Source organism: Bipolaris maydis (assembly GCF_028858645.1).
Source record: "Bipolaris maydis strain C4 unplaced genomic scaffold PSV08scaffold_5, whole genome shotgun sequence".
Taxonomy (NCBI): domain Eukaryota; kingdom Fungi; phylum Ascomycota; class Dothideomycetes; order Pleosporales; family Pleosporaceae; genus Bipolaris; species Bipolaris maydis.
Window position 1 is genome coordinate 1553045 of NW_027093861.1, and position 19262 is coordinate 1572306.

The following is a 19262-nucleotide window of genomic DNA, read 5'->3' on the forward strand; positions in this document are numbered from 1 at the left end:
ACACAGATTGTAGCAATTCCCAAACACCTCTTCCATACATTCTTTTTTATTCGTCATCATCTATTTCATACATTCTTTTTTTCCTTCTTCGTCATAATCATCTACATACAGTCTTGATTTCATAAAAAAACCCCACAATAAGATGCTCCAACTTTTCTCCTTGCCTCCGCTTTCCTCTCTCCCGTCTCATCCGTCCACCTTCCACTCGCGTCCACCCACCGCCACCACTCTAACCTCCAACCCAACTAAGCCCACATGGCCCTAAACTTCATATCAAACTCCTCCTTCAGCGCCTTGAACGCCTTGAGCACATTCAGCAAGCCCTCTCCTTCCTCCCACGCAGGCGGTTCCTTATCCTCATCCTCCTCAGCATCCCAACTCTCTTCGACCTCGGATTCCTCCTCCTCACTCCCCATTTCATCCTCCCAGCTCTCCTCGACCTTCTTCTTGGCCTTCTTCTTCGGCTGGATAGTGACTTCCTGCTTGAATGCGCCCTTGTTCGAGGAGCCAGCGGTGGTGGCACTAGCTTCTGTGGCCGTATCGCTGGGCAGCATCTTGTCTTCACGGTTTTCCTCTTCGTCGTCGCCGCCACCGCGGACGTCGATGAAGTCGAGGTCGGATTCGGTGGCCAGACCCAAGAAGCTGGAGAGACTGGTAGTGATGGTGGCAAGGGTCATGCTGAGGTCGTTGAGGACAAACCAGACATCGCCACGCCGGATCTTATTGGCTTTAATCAGGGCTTCGACATCGCCGTGCTGGAAGAAGTCGTAGAGGTAAGCGTTCAGCGGGAGTTCGGAGTCTTCGGGGTAGAGACCGACGTGGGGTACGACGGCTTCTTCGAGGAAGACGCCGGAACGGCTGGTGGAGCAGAGGTCGTGAAGAGACTCGAATTTGTCATCGTAGCCAGACAGGGCGACGAAGGTGGAGCGAGCCTTGATGTTTGGGGGCTGGGTCACATCGGAACTTGGGGTCTTGCTGCCGACGGTGACTTCGGTCAGGGGCAGAGTGTTGTCTGGATGTTGTACATGCTGGTCGACGAATGTACGCACATAGGCTGTGAATATGTCGAGCGTAGTCTTGTTGTGACGGCGCAAGACGTTGGAGGCCGTCTCTGGCATTGCTGGTAGGAACACAATTGACGGGCTCTTCTTGACCACTTCCTGGACGTACTCTTCGTCTGCTTGCCTACAGTATCTTCGACCGAACAAGTGCGACATAGTGAGCATGAGCTCACGTAGAACCTGCTCCCTGTTTGTGTCGATCTTGGCGCACAGCTCATGAAAGTATCCGTCTTTCAGTAGCGCATGGAATGCGAATGATGAGTTCTCTGTGAAGTAGAGATGTGAGACAGCGCCAGCAAAATTGAGGGGGGTACCCTGCGCATCGAGGAGATACTGCCTGCGGAGATACTCAATAGAAAATCGCAAGTGGTGGAGCACCGTCATCTTCGCATCCTCGCCGCCCAGATACAGTCGCGGTTGTGATAGCAGGGAGTTGACACAACGGACAGCAAAAGGCGCATTCCCTGATGAATGAAGCAAGGTGAACAACCGTAAAACCAAAGTAGTGGTTATAGGAAAGTGACCGTTGAGATCAGGTAGTCGTGAGCTGATGAGCTTGTGAATCTTGCTGAGTGCCACACCATGGAAGACGACGTTTCCGAGCATGTCGAAACCACGACGGCCGGCACGACCGGCTGCCTGGCGGAAGTTGAGAGCTGTCAAAAAGACAGAGTCTCCCGAGAAGACTACAGTCTTACACGGCATGTTGATACCCAAGGCCAGAGTACCGGTGGCAATGACCACACGTAGATAGCCCTTGCGGAAAAGCATTTCGACACAGTACCGGTACTTTCTGTTCATACCAGCGTGGTGGACTCCAATTCCACGCATAAGGCCATCGATCAGCCATTCCTCTACACCACGGTAACGTAGCTCCTTCGCGTGTACAGCGAACTCTTCCTGAGACAACTTCTTATGATCGGCAAAGTGAAATCCATCAAGAGGCTTGTTAGGATCAAATGAGGCAAAAGCGCTGACTTCAACATTAGCAGCCTCTTTCATTTGGTCTTGCTTGGTCATGCCCTTGGAAGCATCTCCACGAAGACCTTGCTTCTCTCGTCTCTGCACCTCTTTCTTCCAGTCCTCCCATTGTTGCAACTTGATTCTCCACTTAGGGCTTGTCTCCTTCCAGGCAACTTCGGCATCTACAAGTTGCTTCATAAGCGTTCGGCACATCTTCTCGCAAATCGCACGGTCGTAGTTGAAGATGATACCCGGAAGTGCATCTTGTTGCTGCAGATCAGCTAGCAGTGGTAGTATGCTGGAAATGTCATGGTTGATCTCCATTCCTAGTTCATCCACCTCCCCGTTGTTGTCGGCACTGTCTTCCTTGACTTCATCGGTGGGCAATGCTTCCTGGATACGGTTGATGGAACTGCTGAGGTCACTGCGTACCTTCTCAAAAGGTGATGCCTCATCCGCCATCCAAGCGGTGAGAATTTTCTTGAGACCATCTTGCCACTTGATGATATCTGCCTTCTTGATGATGGTAGGGAGAATTTTAGAGGGGTCGAGTGACTTATCGACAGGGTACTCATCAGTTTGATGTTTGCACATAGTCTGCCACAGAGTGAGGCAGTCCCGGGCTTCGAGAGACAGGTCGCTGGGAAGGCCTCGGCTCCTGTTTATCAAACTGGCAACGGGATGCAGGAATGCAAAGTCTGCATGCTCATCAAGACCGAGCTGAGCGAATGACCGGTTAGCCGGAAGAGGCAAATAGCTCGCTGGGTCACGCTTCGGAGGCGGCGTATAGACAAACTTGCGAAGATCAGAATATCTGTGTGGATGTTGTACCATCACCAGCTCATTACCAGCGGCCTTTTGACTAGCTGAGAGCCAGTCGTTGAAAGATTCCGCATTACCAATCGTCGCAGAAAGAGCGATGATAGGGCAAGGAGCCATGAGTAGCAATTGCTCCCAAACCAGGCCATCTTCGGCTTGCCCAATACAGTGAACTTCATCGAAGATAATCCATTTGACTCTTTCAGACCAACCCTTGGCATTGCTGGGCGCCAACAACATGATTTGCAAGATATGGGGTACTGTTACCAAAATCTGGCATCCAGTGGGATTGTTGATACGGTAATCTCGTGTGTGAATACCCCATACAGATTGGCTGTACTTGTAATTCTTCGAAAATCGAGCTTGAATTTCGGCAGCAATCTGGTTGACAAGTGCTTTTGTTGGTGCAACATAGACCAGGACATCCTCATTGTTAGCTTCCAAGACTTGCTTCATGGCGTAGAACGATATGAAGGTTTTACCAGCAGAAGTTGGCGCAATGACAAGCAAGCTTCGCCGAGCATCAATCTCGTCCAGCACACGTCGTTGCCACGCGTCTGGCTCGAATGGTACACGAGAGTCTGGAGCAGAGTCAATCGTCCTATCAAAGTAAGGTCCACAATGGAGAAGTTGGAACTCTTCTGGGGACAGCGTCAAAGCAAGATCAGACACCAATGTATCTTCCAATGCCTGTCAAAGTCAGCATCAGCAATTTAAAATAAGCAAAACACTTCGGATCATGCAATCCCATACAAGCAACGCGAACATTTAAGAATTACTATAGGCATCAATCAACTTACAAATTTAAAGGGCAGCTTCCGATCACCTTGAGCTGACGGCACCTGAAGCTTCGGCAGCTTCAATCGATCAATAGTAGCTTTGAGGCATATGGCAATGGTCTTGGTGACAGTCTCGTGGTTACAGAGAGTCCGTGCAGTATCGAATAAGAGTGCTGCAACATACAGACCCTTGTCCTTCGCGTTGTCACGGCAGTAACGTACCCACATCTCTAGGAGAACGTTTAGCATGTAGATGCGCACATCTGCACCAATAACCTGACGCTGAGCCTCGCTGCGGTCCGCCAGATATTGCCTGGCTTTGTTGTACCGAGACGCCAGGTCAACCTGCTTTTCGAATCCTGCGCAAGAAACTGTCCAAGCCTGATACCATTGCTTAGCATTCTCTTCATCTTTGCGCTTAGAGCTTGCTGCGATACTGTCCAGCATGGCTTGTTTTGAGGCATTAATGTTCTTGGTGCTTTGTCTCTGCACTTGTTTTGGTCTTTTGTTTTCGGTGTTCGATGATGCAGGCTTCGCTTTGTCTCCAAGGGTAATCGTCTCTGGGTCTAGAACTTTACCAACAGCATTCGTCAGACTGGCAGCGTATGAAGTCATCTCAGCCATGAAAAACTGGTTCCGGCGAAGAGCTTTCTTCGCAATCTTTGGATCTTTTTCTACGACCACTTTCGCCTTTTGGTTCAAAGACTTTTGGCTGTGCCAATGTGTAACCTCACGAAAGATGGTAGCCGATGTCGGGTCTGGTTTTCCACTCGACCGAGCTACGTCAAGGTGGATTGGGGCTAGGTGAGGATCGAAGACGTCGTTCGAGAAGGGAAGAACCTTGTATTTGAAGCCCTCATTATCACTGCTGGTCTCTGGTGAGCCTTCTGCAGAAGAGGACGTGCTTGGTTGCAATGGGATATCAAGATTGTTCAGAGCTTTTGTGGCTTTAAGAAGGACCTCAAAGTGCTCATTGGGCTTTGGCGAAGCCTTGCAGGCATAAGAAGCGAGCAACCGTCCGTCAATAAGGTCCGCTAAGTCACAATCTGGATGACCGGCGAAAGCTTCTGTCCATGCCGGACTATTGATGAACCTGCGCGCTTCATGACAGAATTCTAGAATGAAGTTGTTGATCTCTTCAGGAATTTCTTGATGTTCCAATATGCGCTCCGACAAAGCCAGCTCTGACAGGGCTGCCGCCTGTTGGAGTAGAATAGATGACAGATTCGCGTTTGAGGCTGAAAGTTTCGAAGCGACAAGCACTGTCAGATACTCACGCTCAGTCAGAAGCCGATCACACGATTCCCTGATTGTCTGTAGGAATCCACGCATGTGAGAAAGATCGACAATGTCAGTGACATTCCTCTCAGGGTTATGATTCTATGATTGTGTCAGCACCTTGTTAATGAACAACACAGAATGAGACATAGCAGTATTCATGCTTAGTATGTACTTACTGCCGATGAGACGTCTAGAGTCAGGGAACGTGCGTGCTCCAAGACTGTTGTGACCACCTTTGTGTCCTGCCACTCAAGCCCATTTACAAGTGCAGCACTGTAGCCGCGCTGCATCATGCTGTAGATAAAAGTGCGGAATGATGACTTATAGCTTTGATGACGGCCCTTTACACTTGGGTTCTCGTCCTTAAGAGAGCCGAGGTCCTTATGTAGTAACATCCTCTTACGGAGATCTGTGAATGAAGCTCCATCGTGACAAAGCACAAAGTAGATGTCGGTAGCACGTAGGTATTCTGCAAACTCATCTGAAGAAACTGAAGGGAAAGTGTGGACTTCAGTCTCTGGGACAGCGTCTGGCAGATTGACCTTGAGATGACGAATGATGGCTGCTCGTGCGAGCAGATACTTCTCGCTAATGGCGGGAGAGGCATCTTGAGGCACACAAAATTCTTGGTGCTCGTCAAAGAAAGCAATGTGAAAGTTGCAGCTGCGGGATAAGAGGCCCTGCAGATATTTCTCGACAGTGTACGAGGCGTGTAGTAATTGGTAGCCTGGGTCGAAGTCGAGATGTGGGTCGCTAAAACACTGGAGCAGGAGTGATTCGCCGTGTACGAGAAATCTCTCGCTCCCTGCGAAGTCGCCTACCAGGTCGACCCGGCGACTGTAGAGATTGGAGTACCATTGGAGAATCTGTTCCGTGGTATCCTGCTCATTGGCGGCCATGATGATTCCGCACGTGATTGGAGGATTCCGGTGCGGTTCGGAGGTAAAAGGCCAATAATGAAGGTAAGGTGAGGAAAGAGTGTTCTTTTAAAGGAGCTACCAAGTGGCAGATGCCGTGGGGTAACCGCTGGTGGCGGATAGTGGGGACTTGTCGATCCCGTGCCAAGACCTAGATATCTCTCGCAGCAAAACCCGGGAAACAACGTGGTTTTTGTGTATTTGTAGTATAAATCAGATTGCGTAAGACAACCAAGGAGAGGGGAAATGCTTGTCTTGTAAAGAGTGCACGTATATCTGATCGGGTGTACAGTGAACTGGGGTGGAGCCGCACTGTCTGGGTTTTCGAATTTGGAAAAGCCGAAAAGACCACGCGACTAGTGCGCGCTAATCAGTAAGCGAGGTGGAGTGTAGCACCAGGGGATAATACTTGGGCATGGCAATCAGGCTTAGTCGTCTTACTATGTAATGTTCTGACCGGAACATTATCAGATACCCAGGCTCGCGAAGTGGAGCCTGCGGTTTTGCTAGACTAGCTCATCCGCTGCTGCCACTAACCAGGGTTTGTTAGGCCATTGGCCCTTGTATCTATTCCAGCAGAGCAGGGAGACAAGTAGCGAGGTATACCAGAACACAAGCAACATCATGTAGAAAATGTTTGTATTTTGGGGAGAAAGGCGCCGCTAGGCGGCACGTTACGAAATCGAACGGGCATGTCTGCGTACTTGAGCTGTGCAAGAATACACCCAGCTACTCATTTAACCGAACGCCTCAACACCCAAATTACACCCTAGATAAGTGAAACAAAGAAAGGTCCAAGGCTGCCAAAACCCATACCTGAATCAGCCTACACTACCCATGTTACTGAGACGGGATACTTGACAAAATCTGGCGTGGCGGTGAAGGTGTGAGGCACGGAGTACGAGTAGCCGATCCAAAGGTGGTGCGGATTTATTGTCGATGGAAAATTCTGATGTGAGAAATCGCAGTTTACTTTTGGAAAAACGTTAGACAGAGTCGAAATGGATAAAGAGCGGCTGCTTACCGAGCTGACATTACTGAGCCAGAACTTAGATGTCAAGTGGGGCCAGTGTGTCAATCTTGGTAGGGCATTAGCTGGATACAATGTTTCTTGGAATACCACCTTACAGAGACGAAGCGACTCCAGTGAGCTGGGCTAGGCGGAGGCTGAGGAGGAGGAGATGGAGGGTCATCTCTCGAGCGGTCTTGCGGTGGCATTGTGATAGCCAAACTCGATCCATGATGGGAAGAGCGTGTATTGATGGGATCAGACGTTATGGCCGTTAAAGATTGATTCAACATGGCCATTGTGAAAGGAATGGAATTGATGGCGAAGTGGATAGAGGCGATGTTTGAGATTCAGGACAAAAAGCTTGAGATTATGATTCGATAAAGGTTGGGATGAATAGAAGAGGAGGTGTGTTGTGCGGGACAAAACGCTAAAGTAGTCTCAAGGTTAAATAGTCTGAGGCGCGGTTTTGTTACGCTTCCAATCCAAAACCTCTAGGCACTGTCTAGTGGCTTACACGGGAGTCTGTCGAGCTGGGGTATCTAAACAGCCACGGAAAAGACAACCAGAGCTACAGCGGGCCGGGCGGGATACACGGGTGGCGTCAGGCAGCACCAAGTCCGAAGCAGCGGGTGAAGCTGAAGCTGAGGCAGTTTGGTAGAACAAGAACACGAATGGCAAATCAAGATGTTGGCCTGTTGCAGAGGTCTGTGGGTTACGGGCCAGATACTGAACCTGAAGAAGGGAAGGGAAACAACGTGGCGGCGAGCTACAGTTGAGCAATTGTGGCACAACGGTAAGCAGGGATGGGCACTGCTGCTTGACTACGAGGCGACGGGGAAGACGGACCGCAGCCGTGACAGCCAGTCGACGGCAGTGCTGGGTAAGCTTTGCTTTCCCTCCCCGGAAGCATTTGCAAATGGCGGTCTACACAAGACCAGGACCTCGTCGATACGCGAGATATCCTCTTTGGATCGGATCATCAGCGGGAAAGGCGGCCGGCCAGAAGGACGGCAATATGGACCGCCATCGGCGCGCTTTTCTGACGCCGCTGGCGCAGGAGCCGGCAGAGGCTAGCACGTGGTGAAGCGGCAATGTTTGTCTATTTCTCAAGTGAAGCAAACAGCGGGCCAATTGAAGGGCGGTGTTGCTCTACACACGCCTACACACTTGTTGACATGGATGCGTGCATACGCAGCGACTACATCCATCGGTGTGAATGTGAACGGGCATGTGTGTGTGAAGGTGTGCGTGTAAGTTGGACGGTGGTGGGGCGGGTGAGTGGGCGTGTGTGTACTGTAGTAGTGGTGAGGGAGACGATGGCCGGCGTAACGACCAAGTGGCGCGCCAAGACTGACGCGAGGACCGTCACCCATCGCGACTTCCCTCTGCGCGCGCAGACCCGCCTTGCAGCCAATCGAAACCTGGGGCGGGTCAATTCACCTCTCTCTACAGTAGCAGCACTAAAACACGACTACGCCCATCACCATCGCGCCGTCGTATATGAAACACGGGGATACACAGCTTGCAATCTCCGCAGCGACGTCTTCCCACTGTGTGCGCATGCGCGCGTCCGGCATGTGCTTCACTGGGTCGTAGGGCTAACAATCACAAATTCCGCCGCTGCGTCACCCGCCCGGTGATACCCTCTCCGCCCTCCCATCGGCTCCCTTTCTGCGTTCCGCTTGATTCCCTCCGTGCCTCGCACGACACTCTGCCATCATGTCCTCAGTCTGGAACCCCGACAATGTGCGAGACGTGGCCGAATCAGTAGGCATTGCCTCACTTGCCGACAACGTCGTTGAAGAGCTAGCCCGTGACGTCGACTTTCGCCTGGCCCAGGTCCTGGAAGAAGCGCTCAAGTTTATGCGACACGGGAAGCGGACAACACTGAGCACACAGGACATATCCAATGCTCTCAAGGTGCTCAATGTGGAGCCTCTCTACGGCTACGAATCTACCCGGCCGCTGCGCTTCGGCGAGGCTTCACTGGGGCCTGGCCAGCCCTTGTACTATGTCGAGGATGAGGAGGTCGATTTCGAAAAGCTCATCAACGCTCCCCTGCCCAAGGTGCCACGGGAAATCACCTTCACAGGTAAGCTACATGCCCCGTCACTTGCCCTGTCCTCCATTTTCTAACTCTGCCCAGCCCACTGGCTCGCCGTAGAGGGAGTCCAGCCTTCTATACCACAGAACCCTAATACCAATACTGCCGACTTGTTACCCAAGGGCCCCAACGCAAATCCACATCTGGCCGCTGCAAACGGGCTCGACAACGTCAACGTCAAGCCCCTCGTCAAGCATGTGCTATCCAAGGAATCCCAGGAGCTGTTCAACAAGCTGTCGGGCGCTCTTGTTGACGAAACAAACATTGAGTGGCAGAATGCAGCCCTGGCCGCAATCTCGACAGAGCCTGGCATCCATCAGCTGACGACATATCTTTTGAGCTTCATAGCCGAAAAGGTTACACACAATATGAAGAACTTGTTCATACTCAGCCAAATGATGCGCGCTTCCGAGGCCTTGTTAAACAATCAGGCCATCTATCTCGACCCATACATTGCCTACATGGTCCCACCTATCCTGACTTGCTGCATTGGCGGAAAGCTAGGACCAGCAAATCAAACCGCGCCCTCGAATGCCTCTTCAGAGACTCTGGGCGGGGCAGTACCCGACTATAGCCGGGCTGCTTCTGACGCCTTTTACCTGCGAACACTTGCAGCACACCTTCTCCGGAATATTTGCAGAAAGTACTCTTCATCAAACCAGGGACTAAAGTCCCGAATCGCCCGCACGTGTCTAAAGCAATTCATGGACCCTGACAAAACAGTGGGCGCGCATTTTGGTGCCTTGCAAGCTCTGCTTCTTGTCCTTGGTCCTTCTGATGCGCTCCGAGGATTGATACTACCCAACATAAAAATGTACAGTGAGGATTTCCTTGCCAAGAAGCTGGCCGATGAGGGCACGCGCCATGATGCGGAGATACTACTCGAAGTACTCGTTGGTTCCTTCCCTGCTCTTGTTCCAAAGGCCGTCAGGGAACGAGCCGAAAAGGCAAAGAGAGAAGGAACATACACGGCACCCAATCTTGAAGAAGTGCGAGAAAAGCTGGTAGACAAAGTCGGCGATCTGGTAGCTGGGCGTCTAATTAGCAAGAAAATGGACCTGGAAGCGCAGGAGCTACTGAGCAAAGACTTTGACATTTGAATCATATTAATTTTTCTTTTCAACCTGAATGGTGAGAGCATTGTTGGCGTTTTCACATCTTGTTTCCTTTTCCGTGGGGAAGACGTAAAAAGGGAGCGTTTAAGTAACGTCTTCTATGATACCATTTTTTTCTTCTTCGTCTTCTTCTTCTTCTTCTTCTTCCCAAGGACGCAGTGACCATGTTTACTACTGTCCCACATACGTAGCTTAGTACAGGAAATAAACAACTCGGTTAAAACCTCATCATCATCTTTTGCTCTCCTAATCCTGCTTGTCGTTTCCCCTATTTCCCACTCTTTTTTTTTCATCTTTCAATCCTTATTCTGTCCACCTCGCCACCGCAGCAACCACAACCCCCATCCGCCATACCCACCCCTTCCTCCTCCAGCATCTCAACCTCTCTTTCCATAACCGACAAAATTCTACTCTGCACATCTCTGCTCTTCCACGCTCTTGCCTCCACATCCACTACTTGTACCCCCCCGACAAATCCCTCCTCTCCATCCCCCATCTCCATCCCATCCCCCGCGCCCTCTCCACACGCACTCCACCCTCAACAGGCTGATCCAAAACCAAAAAAAAGTGATTCCGCGACGACCCAAGCACGGCATCCTTCCAGCGACAATACCGCCCATATACCTAGAGGTACACGCAACGCTCGCCCATCAGCGGCGTACCCATTGCACACACACACGTGTGATTCGTATCTTGCAGCATCGACGAAGCGTATTTGGCATGTTTCTGGTCGTACCATCGCGTTTCGATGGTTTCGCTGCGGCTTCTTTTTTTTATAGCCTTGGGTTTTTTTACACCATGGCCTGAGAATGTTTGGGGCTTCGGCAGAGCAAAAAAGTTGCGGAAAATAAATCACACGGCATAGCGGCGCTGTCCGGGCGAGGCTGAGCGCTAAGGCGCAGAAGGGGTGCGCGAGAAGATGGGGTTCAGGCCAAGGACTGTGTGGGTGCGAGGGCGGGCGTGGCGGTGTTTTTTTCTGGGGCGCGAGTGTGGGTGCGAGCGAGGGTTGTCTGTGGGGGGACTATGGGGAAGAAGGGGTAGAGGAAGATTGGGGGGGGGCGAGGATAGGATGATTGTGTTGTTTTTGATGTTTTTGATGTGCAAGATGATGAGTTTCTTGCGGTGATTGTTTGGAGGGTGGTATCGCGGGTTGTTGGTGGGGTACTAGAGAAGGAGAGTGAATGTGAAGACTGCGTGTCGGGGTGAGCGCGGCAGAAACCGGAGACTACGCCTTAGATTTGGGGTATCGGGAAATGATTTGGTTCCGTGGTGTGTGTTGTGCGGAAATAGGTTGGACTTGGGAGTGTGGTCGTTTCTTTGGGTTGCTTGGTGTTTTGTTTGCATCAGCTAGAAGTGCCAGAGTATGGAAAATGCCGTAATGCGTTTTGGCTAATGTCATGTGCTGGCATGTCTGGAGGCATGAGCGGCATGATTGTTTTTCCGAGTCTAGCAATGTCGTGAACATGTATGGTGTAAAGCGAAAGAATGCTTTCAAAGGCGTTGTGTCGATCTGTGTCGTTTTGACAACGATAGTTGATGATAGTAGTATAGCGGTACACAAGTATTGCAAAGAAACTAGGGGAGTAAAAGAAACAAGTTCTTTATTCACACCGGGAGCTATGTTATTGTCTTGGAAAGTCCCGCTCGTTCTGGAAAGCAGCGTGCGTGGAAGCAAACGTTCAAGCCAAACGAGCAACTCGGACAGTCCAGTAACGCGATCCAGCCCTGATTAGCCAAAGAGAATTTCAACGCCTTTAATCTATATGCAGTCAAACAATGGATAACGTATTAATGTCTTGAAAACTATTCTATATATATGTGTGTATGTGTGTGTGAACTAAACACAGCAAACAATCGCGCTGACTGGGGGGAAAAATAAACAAACTCCACCCGATGAGAACATGTCATGTCCCAACTGTGACCCTTTATATTATGCAACGGCAGTGCTTTTTTGGTAGCTAAATGATCCTCCAATGCAGAAAAACAGAAATGACGATGTACCGAGATCCAGAGACGACATGGCTATAGTTATGGATGCAACTCCATGTGATGCACAATGCTAGCACGGCGAATCCTCATATTCAAGTCGTGCCAACTTGTCACGTTCACTGACGTATCCTGATTACTCGTGAAATCCCATACACATTACATACCCTTTGGCGCATTGCGTTTATCGTCGGTTAAAGTTGAGGTACTTGGCCGCAATGAAGAGAATGGCCAGGTTACTGACGACGAAGGCGATGAAGATACCAAGGTCCCTCCATCGGTTGCTGAAATCATATCCAAGAGGAGTGTAAAACTCATCGCCGACCTTGTAAGCGCAGTACTCGCACACGTTGGTCAGGTTGTCGCGAATGTACCCCGGTCCATCGCTAGCGAAGAAATCGCTCATGTATGACCCGCAGTCCTGACCTTGGGGGGATCTGAACTGGTTGTATTCGGTGGGCTTACATTGGACACTTTGGCCGTGAAGTTCCGTGACAAGCATACCACCAATCAAGCGTGTGAAAGGGTTGAGCTCGTAAAGCCAGACACGCCAGAACTTGGGGATGGAGGGCTTGGGAATCGTGACACCACAAAAGAGTGCGAAGATGATCTAAAGTTGAAGTTAGCCAGTGATGCATAACATTGGTACAAAGTCAACTCACAATGATGAAGGGATTGCAGTAGGAAGCGATGAAGGGAGTAGGTGTCAAGGCAGCGACCGCTTGGCCCAACGTGACGGAGAAAATCTCTGTGATGAAGACCATGAAGAATTGATATCCTGCACGCGAAGACTCCGAGTTGAGCCCAGGGATGTAGTATAGCGGGAGAAAGAAGGCAACAGAGCACAGGATACTGTAAGGCATCTCGGCAATGACCATGGAGAGTGCAAATGGGAATGTCTTGTAAGCCTTGGACATTTGCTCGCGGAAAGAAATGGTACGCTGGATGGCATACTTTGGCTCAACCTGAGCAAGAATAAGAGCTGGAAGGACGGTGACCTGGAAAATGATGAAGACACGGTACTGCAAAGATGATCGAGAGTTGTCGAGGTTGAGGTACATGAGACCTGTGAGCAGAGCAATGATGACGTGGTTGAACAGGCGGGTGAAGCCGTAGTTGGGAGTGCGCCAGAAGGCGAGGTTCTGGCGTCTGACAACTTGCTTGATCTGGTACGACATTGGCGTGGCAAACTCCTTCTGTTCAACTGGCTCGGCGCTACCGACGGTAGCAATGCGTTCTTCTTTGAGTTGGGCAATGTGTCGCTTGACCTCGGCGAACTCTTCAGAGTCTTTCCAAACGTCCGCCCAGTCACGATCACCCATACGGGGAGCAGAGCCAGCACCTATAGCGTCCAGCATCCATTCTGCTGGGTTGGCGTCAGGGGGACAGTTGGCACCGTGGCTGCGGAAGTATTCGAGGAGAACGTGAGCATCTTTGCCAATGTCGCCAAAGTAGACGCATGTGCCACCTCGTTGGAGGAGCAAGAGGCGGTCAAAGTTTTCAAAAAGAGCAGAGTTTGGTTGGTGGATGGTACAAAGAATGGCTTGACCGGCAGCAGCCAGTTTACGGAGGAAACGGACAATGTTGAAGGCGCTCTGAGAGTCGAGACCAGAGGTAGGCTCGTCCAGGAAGAGAAGTAGCTCGGGCTTGGCGGCTAGCTCAACACCAATGGTGACACGCTTGCGCTGTTCAACTGCCAAACCGCTTTCAGGTTCTCCGATAATGGCATCGGCGATATCTTCCATCTCCAACAAAGCAATGACCTCCTCAACGTATGCGTACTTCTCAGCCTGAGGCGTGTCGAACGGCTGGCGCAAGTCGGCAGAGAAGCGGAGGGCTTCACGTACGGTCGTGGTGGGTTCGTGGACATCAAGTTGTTCAGCGTAGGCAGTTCCACGTTGAAAGGCGATGCCAGGTGGTTTACCGTCAACAAGCTTATCACCAGTGATGACGCCAATGTTCTTGCGGTTGGCAAGCACATCGAGAAGTGTCGTCTTACCAGCACCTGAAGCACCCATAAGAGCTGTCAATTGACCAGGCTTGACGTATCCGTAAATGTTCTTCAGCAGACGTAGCTCTCCACCAGGAACGGGGACATCGTAGCAAAGGTCCTCCCATGTGAGGACTGCCTTGGATGCGACTTTCAGGTCCGAACCCTCATCACTGTCAGCCTCTCCGCGATTGCGCCTGTCACGTTTCTCCTGTAGTTTAGCGTTGAGCTCCTTGAGTTCCTTGTCTTCCTTGACGAAAAATGTCACTGTACGGCCACCTGCACCCCACTTGACATACTCTCCGAGGAAAGCGTTTGCGAGAAGGAAGCCAACAATGAGCGCAACCATGATACCAAAGTTCATCCAGAGATCAGATGGATCCCATGAGAAGGAGGTCTTGATGTAATCGGTACCGGAAACAATTGGGTTTCCAGCCTTGCTGCCAGGCAGAGTGCAAACTTGGGAGTTGAGGTCGTTGTAGTTGGACCCATAGGGAATGAGCGAAGCTCCCACGCAAGCGAGATCCAGGCGTTTGAACTCATTCATCATCAATGCCGAAAAACCAAGACCCAGGGCATTGATGTAGTAGATCCAGCGAAGCCATTTCTGCTCGGATTCCCATTGAATAAGGTAACCAGATGTCAAGACGAACAGCGTGATGATGGTAGCGGCTAGACGAATGGCGACATCGAAATCAGGGCAGAGACAGCCGACCGTTCGGAAAAACAGGGTCATGGCCAGATATCCCGTGATGATCATAAGGACAAAGGTGAAGAAAGCTCCAGCATCTCTCACCAGGTTCGTCATGAAATAGACAATGATGGAGAAGACGAGAATCTGCGCCGAGGCAAACAGGAGATCAACACCGATTTGAGCTATCCAAAGAGCCGAGGGGCGATGGAAGGTAAAGGCGCGATGTTTGTTGATAATAGGCCGACCTATCATGGTAGATGCTAATTCCGAGAATGCCTGGAAGGCGTTGAAGAGTAGAGCGATGAAAAGAACACCTCCACGTGTGAAGGCGCCAGCAGAGGTTTTTGGAAGATCGAGCCAGACGGTACCGACGACGATGGCAATTGCCAGGGATGTTACCCAAGAGACAACCAAGCTGAACTTGTCCTGCCACTTGAGCAGGAACTGACGCTGGGCCAGAGCCCAGACCTGGAGGTAGAAGGGAATAGAGTAAACCGACTTTTGAGGGGCGTGCCTCTTGCTTTCCTTGACAGCGATTTGGAACTCGTCGTAGACGTGCTTCTCTTGGGCCATCTGAGCTTTGTAGGCAGTCATCTCGTTGTCAAGTCTGGCTGCGATGTCGGACTTGTTGTAGGCCTCGGCGAGAGCTTCAGGGGTTGATGGAACGTCCTTCTCGCTCATACCAGGCTTGAATTCACGCTCAAACATGTCGGTACAACCAGTAAGGTAATCGGGGGTGGTCTGACGGGGCTTCTCCAGGAATCCCAGGCCTTCAAAGTAAGCACGGGCTTCGTTTGCAGGTCCAAAGTAAACCTGTCGTCCGCTGTCAATAACCAGGACCTTGTCAAAGACCTTGTAAATGTTTTCCGAGGCTTGGTACAAGGAGACGAATGTGGTAGTCTGGTAGATGTTGGTCAGGACCCTCAGTGAACGTGCGTAGTCAACGGCAGTGGAAGCATCCAGTCCCCTTGTGCTGTTGTCCCAGCTCATTAAGGAGGCACCGGTAATCATGGTCTCGGCAATGGAAACTCGTTTTCTCTCTCCACCACTGACACCGCGGACGAATGGGTTGCCGACAATGGTATTTCGGGTGTGCTCGATGTTGAACATCTTCAACATCATATCGATGACCTTTTCCTTGAACTCTTTTCGTGAAATGCCGGCGGGTCGCTTTCCCGGCACTTTGGTCTCTAGGGCAAAGTCGAGAGTCTGACCAACGGTGAGGGTGGGGTGGTGGTTCTCGTCTTCCTCACAGTACACAGCCTCGCCTCGATACCTCTTTTCGAAAAAGTCTGCGTCAAAGGGGCCATATTGAACGTTTCCGTCAATCTTTGTGTATCCGTATCGTTGGTTGCTGATGACTTTGAGAAAGGTAGTGCAGCCACTGCCTGGCTTTCCAAGGACCAAGACCATTTCACCCGGCTTTACAACGCCCTTGAAGTCCTTCAAGATGTCAAACTCTTTGCCCTTCTTGCCAAGCCCAAGAATGCTGGCAGCAGTCTCAAAGACGTTGAAAAACGACACAAACGAGTCGGGGAATGTCTGCGGGGCGTGTTAATCATCAAATGCATCTAATCTGGAAGCCAAGGCTGATGCTGACGGCAGACATACCTTGACATAGTTCTTGACACCGCCTGTGCAGCCGTTAGCGTCGATCTTGCCGTATAGTTTCCATATCGTGTATACTATGGATGCAAGGGATGTTTTACATACCAATGCCACTGACGGTGAGGCCATCCCATATCACACCGATGCGCTTGGCTTTTATTCCGGATCTCTCTTCTTCCTCGCGATTGCCGCGCAGTGTTGCCTCGAGATCAAAAGGCTCATCCGAGGATTGTGAGCCAGCCTTCTCGACATCTGCAACTGGATCTTTGCGACTATGCCTGCTCTGGACTCGACTCATGCGGCGCGACATGTTGCTGGTGCGTGAGAGCTCTTTGGACAATTGGGCAAATTCGGCTTCGGCGCGGTAGACATCGACACCGTGTTGGCCATGGATGGTATCCTTTTCGTCTGGCTTTGGGGAGTTGCGCGCGGTGGTGTCGTTGACGGAGGGGGTGTTTGTGCTGGCGTCATCGTGCTGGTTGGTATGGATGGCCTCGAAGGTGCGGTCCTCGGTATGCTCGTGTGGGTGAGCAGCACGCGCACCGGGGTCGTCCATGATGGCAGGCGAAACAGGCAGGGCGCGCCCTGGGGTCAATTGAAGGGTCGTGAACGAGGGAACCGGGGGAGGTGGAGTCGTCGCAGCTACAGAGGTGAAAAAGGCAGTCGTGCCGAGGGAAATGGGTGGTGGGATATTGAGAAGGAAAAAAAAGATGAAGGAGAGAGAAATTAGTGCCGCGCAAACGACAGGCAGCAAGCACGTGTCGGGGCAAAGGATGGCAACAACTATATAATAAAATAGGATCTAATAAGCAACGGTTGCCCGAAGGGGATTCGGTATTCGGAGATAAGGGTTGAGTGGGTCAAGAACTAACTGAGAGGCCCAAGAGTCGAGGGCGAAGCGGCTAAGCAGATTGCACATATGCATGGAACATGCTATACCGCCATACCGCCATACCGCCGGCGTCTCCAACGGCACTTTTTGCTGCTGCCGCTGTGTGCTCAGGATGGAACTAAGCGACGCGGCCAAGGGTATTGCTACTCGATTCAGCTGTTCGATGAGCGCCAGACCAGGGCGACATGCACATGTGTCAACGTCATAGCAGGCCTGTTGGCGAACCAAAGCAGGAGCAGACGTGGGAGAAGGAAAAAAAGGGCGTCGCCGAGCGAGGGACCAAACCTAGTTGGATGCAGGGACAGAGGAGCTGTTGAGAGAGCGCTAGGCCCATGGCATTGCTCACGCCCACCGACTAGGGCTGAAGGATTGCGGTGCGTCGTTTGCAGACGAGAGATCGGGGGCCCGCTCGACGGGGCGTCTGTCATGGTTCCGCGTCGACGTCCTCGTGCGTGACTCGTGCTGGTGCTGGTGCTGGTGTAGGCGGATGGGACCTCTCTGTAGAGGTCAGGTTGGACGTCGGTTCGTTCGTCGTACCATGCTGTTGGGCGCTTTGATCGAGAGGCATTCTCCTGACGTCTATGATTCACTATGATTCACTTGGGTGCTGTTGCTCGAGGGAACCGCCGCTTACATATCGGCCGCCATGGAGATTCGCTGCGCCGGCACCCGCAATTCTGGCGATCCGAACCATTTCCCTCCTCCACGGACGAATACCGGCGGGGGCCATCGGCACATGCCGGGACCCGCTCCGACTCATCTCGACTCATCCCACACCATGCCAGATGACAGCCGCCATCGGCACCAGCAATGTCTGCACACATGCATCTGCACCATTACACCCATAACCACTGTGTACTGCACGCCGTTGTACCAAGTAGTCTACGTTGTACAGTTGCACATCACCATGCCCGCCCGACGAATCCACTCGTATTCACTACCGTCCAAAAAGAAACGCGTAGCCACTCACACAACGGCCGCAGCCTGGAGCCGTGTCACGTCGGGGATAAGAGCAGTTCCCGCCTTTTTTTAAAAAAAAAAAACAAACTCCCCGTCAAACTCGTCCTACGCGCCGTTGCACTACCAACGCCAGGCACGTGACTTGTGGGCACTGCAACCCACTAAAAACATGCTTCACATCTTGGAATCTTGGCATCTTGGATTCCAAACCTGGCCCACGGCCTTCGCGTCATGAAACAAAATGTCCGCCCCCATCTGCACGCACATGTGCATACTCGACTGCATACTCGTATCTCCCCTCCCAACCTCCACATCCCGAGCCACCGCCACCAAAAAGAAAAATCCTGACATGTTTCACTTTGATACTCGGTGTTCGCCACAAAAACATCAGCATACATAACCCCCCAGTCCTACTGGTAAAAACTTCTCCCTGCGGGTGGAGGATTGAGTACGAGCAACACGACGCGAAATCATGTGCCTGCGCGCTAGCCCTCTCTTCCTAGAAACACAGCCCACGCTACCTAGCCCCTCTTAGCGGCAAACCCGTGGGCTGAACGGCAAGGCAGACGAGTCTAGCACTCGATCCGGTCCACCGTCGCAAACTACTTCGCCCCTAAATATATGCATATACCATCACTGTACGCTTTTGATCCCAAAAATAAAATAAAAAGACAACCACACACGCACGCGAATCCTTACCTAGCAAGTGTGCTTCTGAAACATTTCCCATCATCAGCGGCTATTTTCTAGTCATTTTCTTTTACTGTCTACTGCGTCTTGACAATAATCTACATTTCTGCCTTACTTGTGACGTTGCTTCGTTGCTTCGCTTTCTTCGCATACCGGGAAAACGTCGGACTAGTATACTCGACTACTATTTCTGTTCTTTCCTTTTACGCAGTGAGATTTGGGGGAGCGATGAATGCGATGGCATTTCTTACCCTCTCTCTCACACACACACACATTCTTAACATAGAGTTTTTAAAAAAAGGTACGATAGACAAACTGTCCAAAATAATGTTGTGATTATTTAAATACTTGACGAATTGGCCCAAAAAAAAAAAGTAACGGCATCAATCAA

General features: G+C 51.2%; 4 protein-coding genes across 4 annotated transcripts; 1 reads left to right on the forward strand and 3 right to left on the reverse strand.

Annotated features, from left to right (window-relative positions):
- Positions 1-14: 14 nt before the first annotated feature.
- On the reverse strand, positions 15-5802 carry PSV08DRAFT_221136 (uncharacterized protein; the record flags this gene model as incomplete). Its single annotated transcript, XM_014226532.2, has 3 exons — positions 15-3533; positions 3644-5002; positions 5080-5802. 3 exons carry the CDS (start codon positions 5800-5802, stop codon positions 246-248), a joined length of 5370 nt encoding a protein of 1789 aa, XP_014082007.1. The 3' UTR covers positions 15-245.
- A 2426-nt stretch (positions 5803-8228) lies between these two features.
- Positions 8229-10285, forward strand: PSV08DRAFT_200405 (uncharacterized protein). The gene is made up of 2 exons (XM_014226530.2): positions 8229-8924; positions 8979-10285. The coding sequence occupies exons 1-2, from the start codon at positions 8552-8554 to the stop codon at positions 10034-10036; spliced, it is 1431 nt and encodes a 476-aa protein (XP_014082005.1). The 5' UTR covers positions 8229-8551; the 3' UTR covers positions 10037-10285.
- A 1530-nt stretch (positions 10286-11815) lies between these two features.
- On the reverse strand, positions 11816-16885 carry PSV08DRAFT_200407 (ABC-2 type transporter-domain-containing protein; the record flags this gene model as incomplete). Its single annotated transcript, XM_014226529.2, has 4 exons — positions 11816-12647; positions 12700-16263; positions 16333-16355; positions 16435-16885. 4 exons carry the CDS (start codon positions 16883-16885, stop codon positions 12222-12224), a joined length of 4464 nt encoding a protein of 1487 aa, XP_014082004.1. The 3' UTR covers positions 11816-12221.
- Positions 16886-18270: 1385 nt separating this feature from the next.
- Positions 18271-18557, reverse strand: PSV08DRAFT_289168 (uncharacterized protein). Its single transcript, XM_014226528.1, has one exon. It carries the CDS (start codon positions 18530-18532, stop codon positions 18356-18358), a length of 177 nt encoding a protein of 58 aa, XP_014082003.1. The 5' UTR covers positions 18533-18557; the 3' UTR covers positions 18271-18355.
- Positions 18558-19262: the final 705 nt, after the last annotated feature.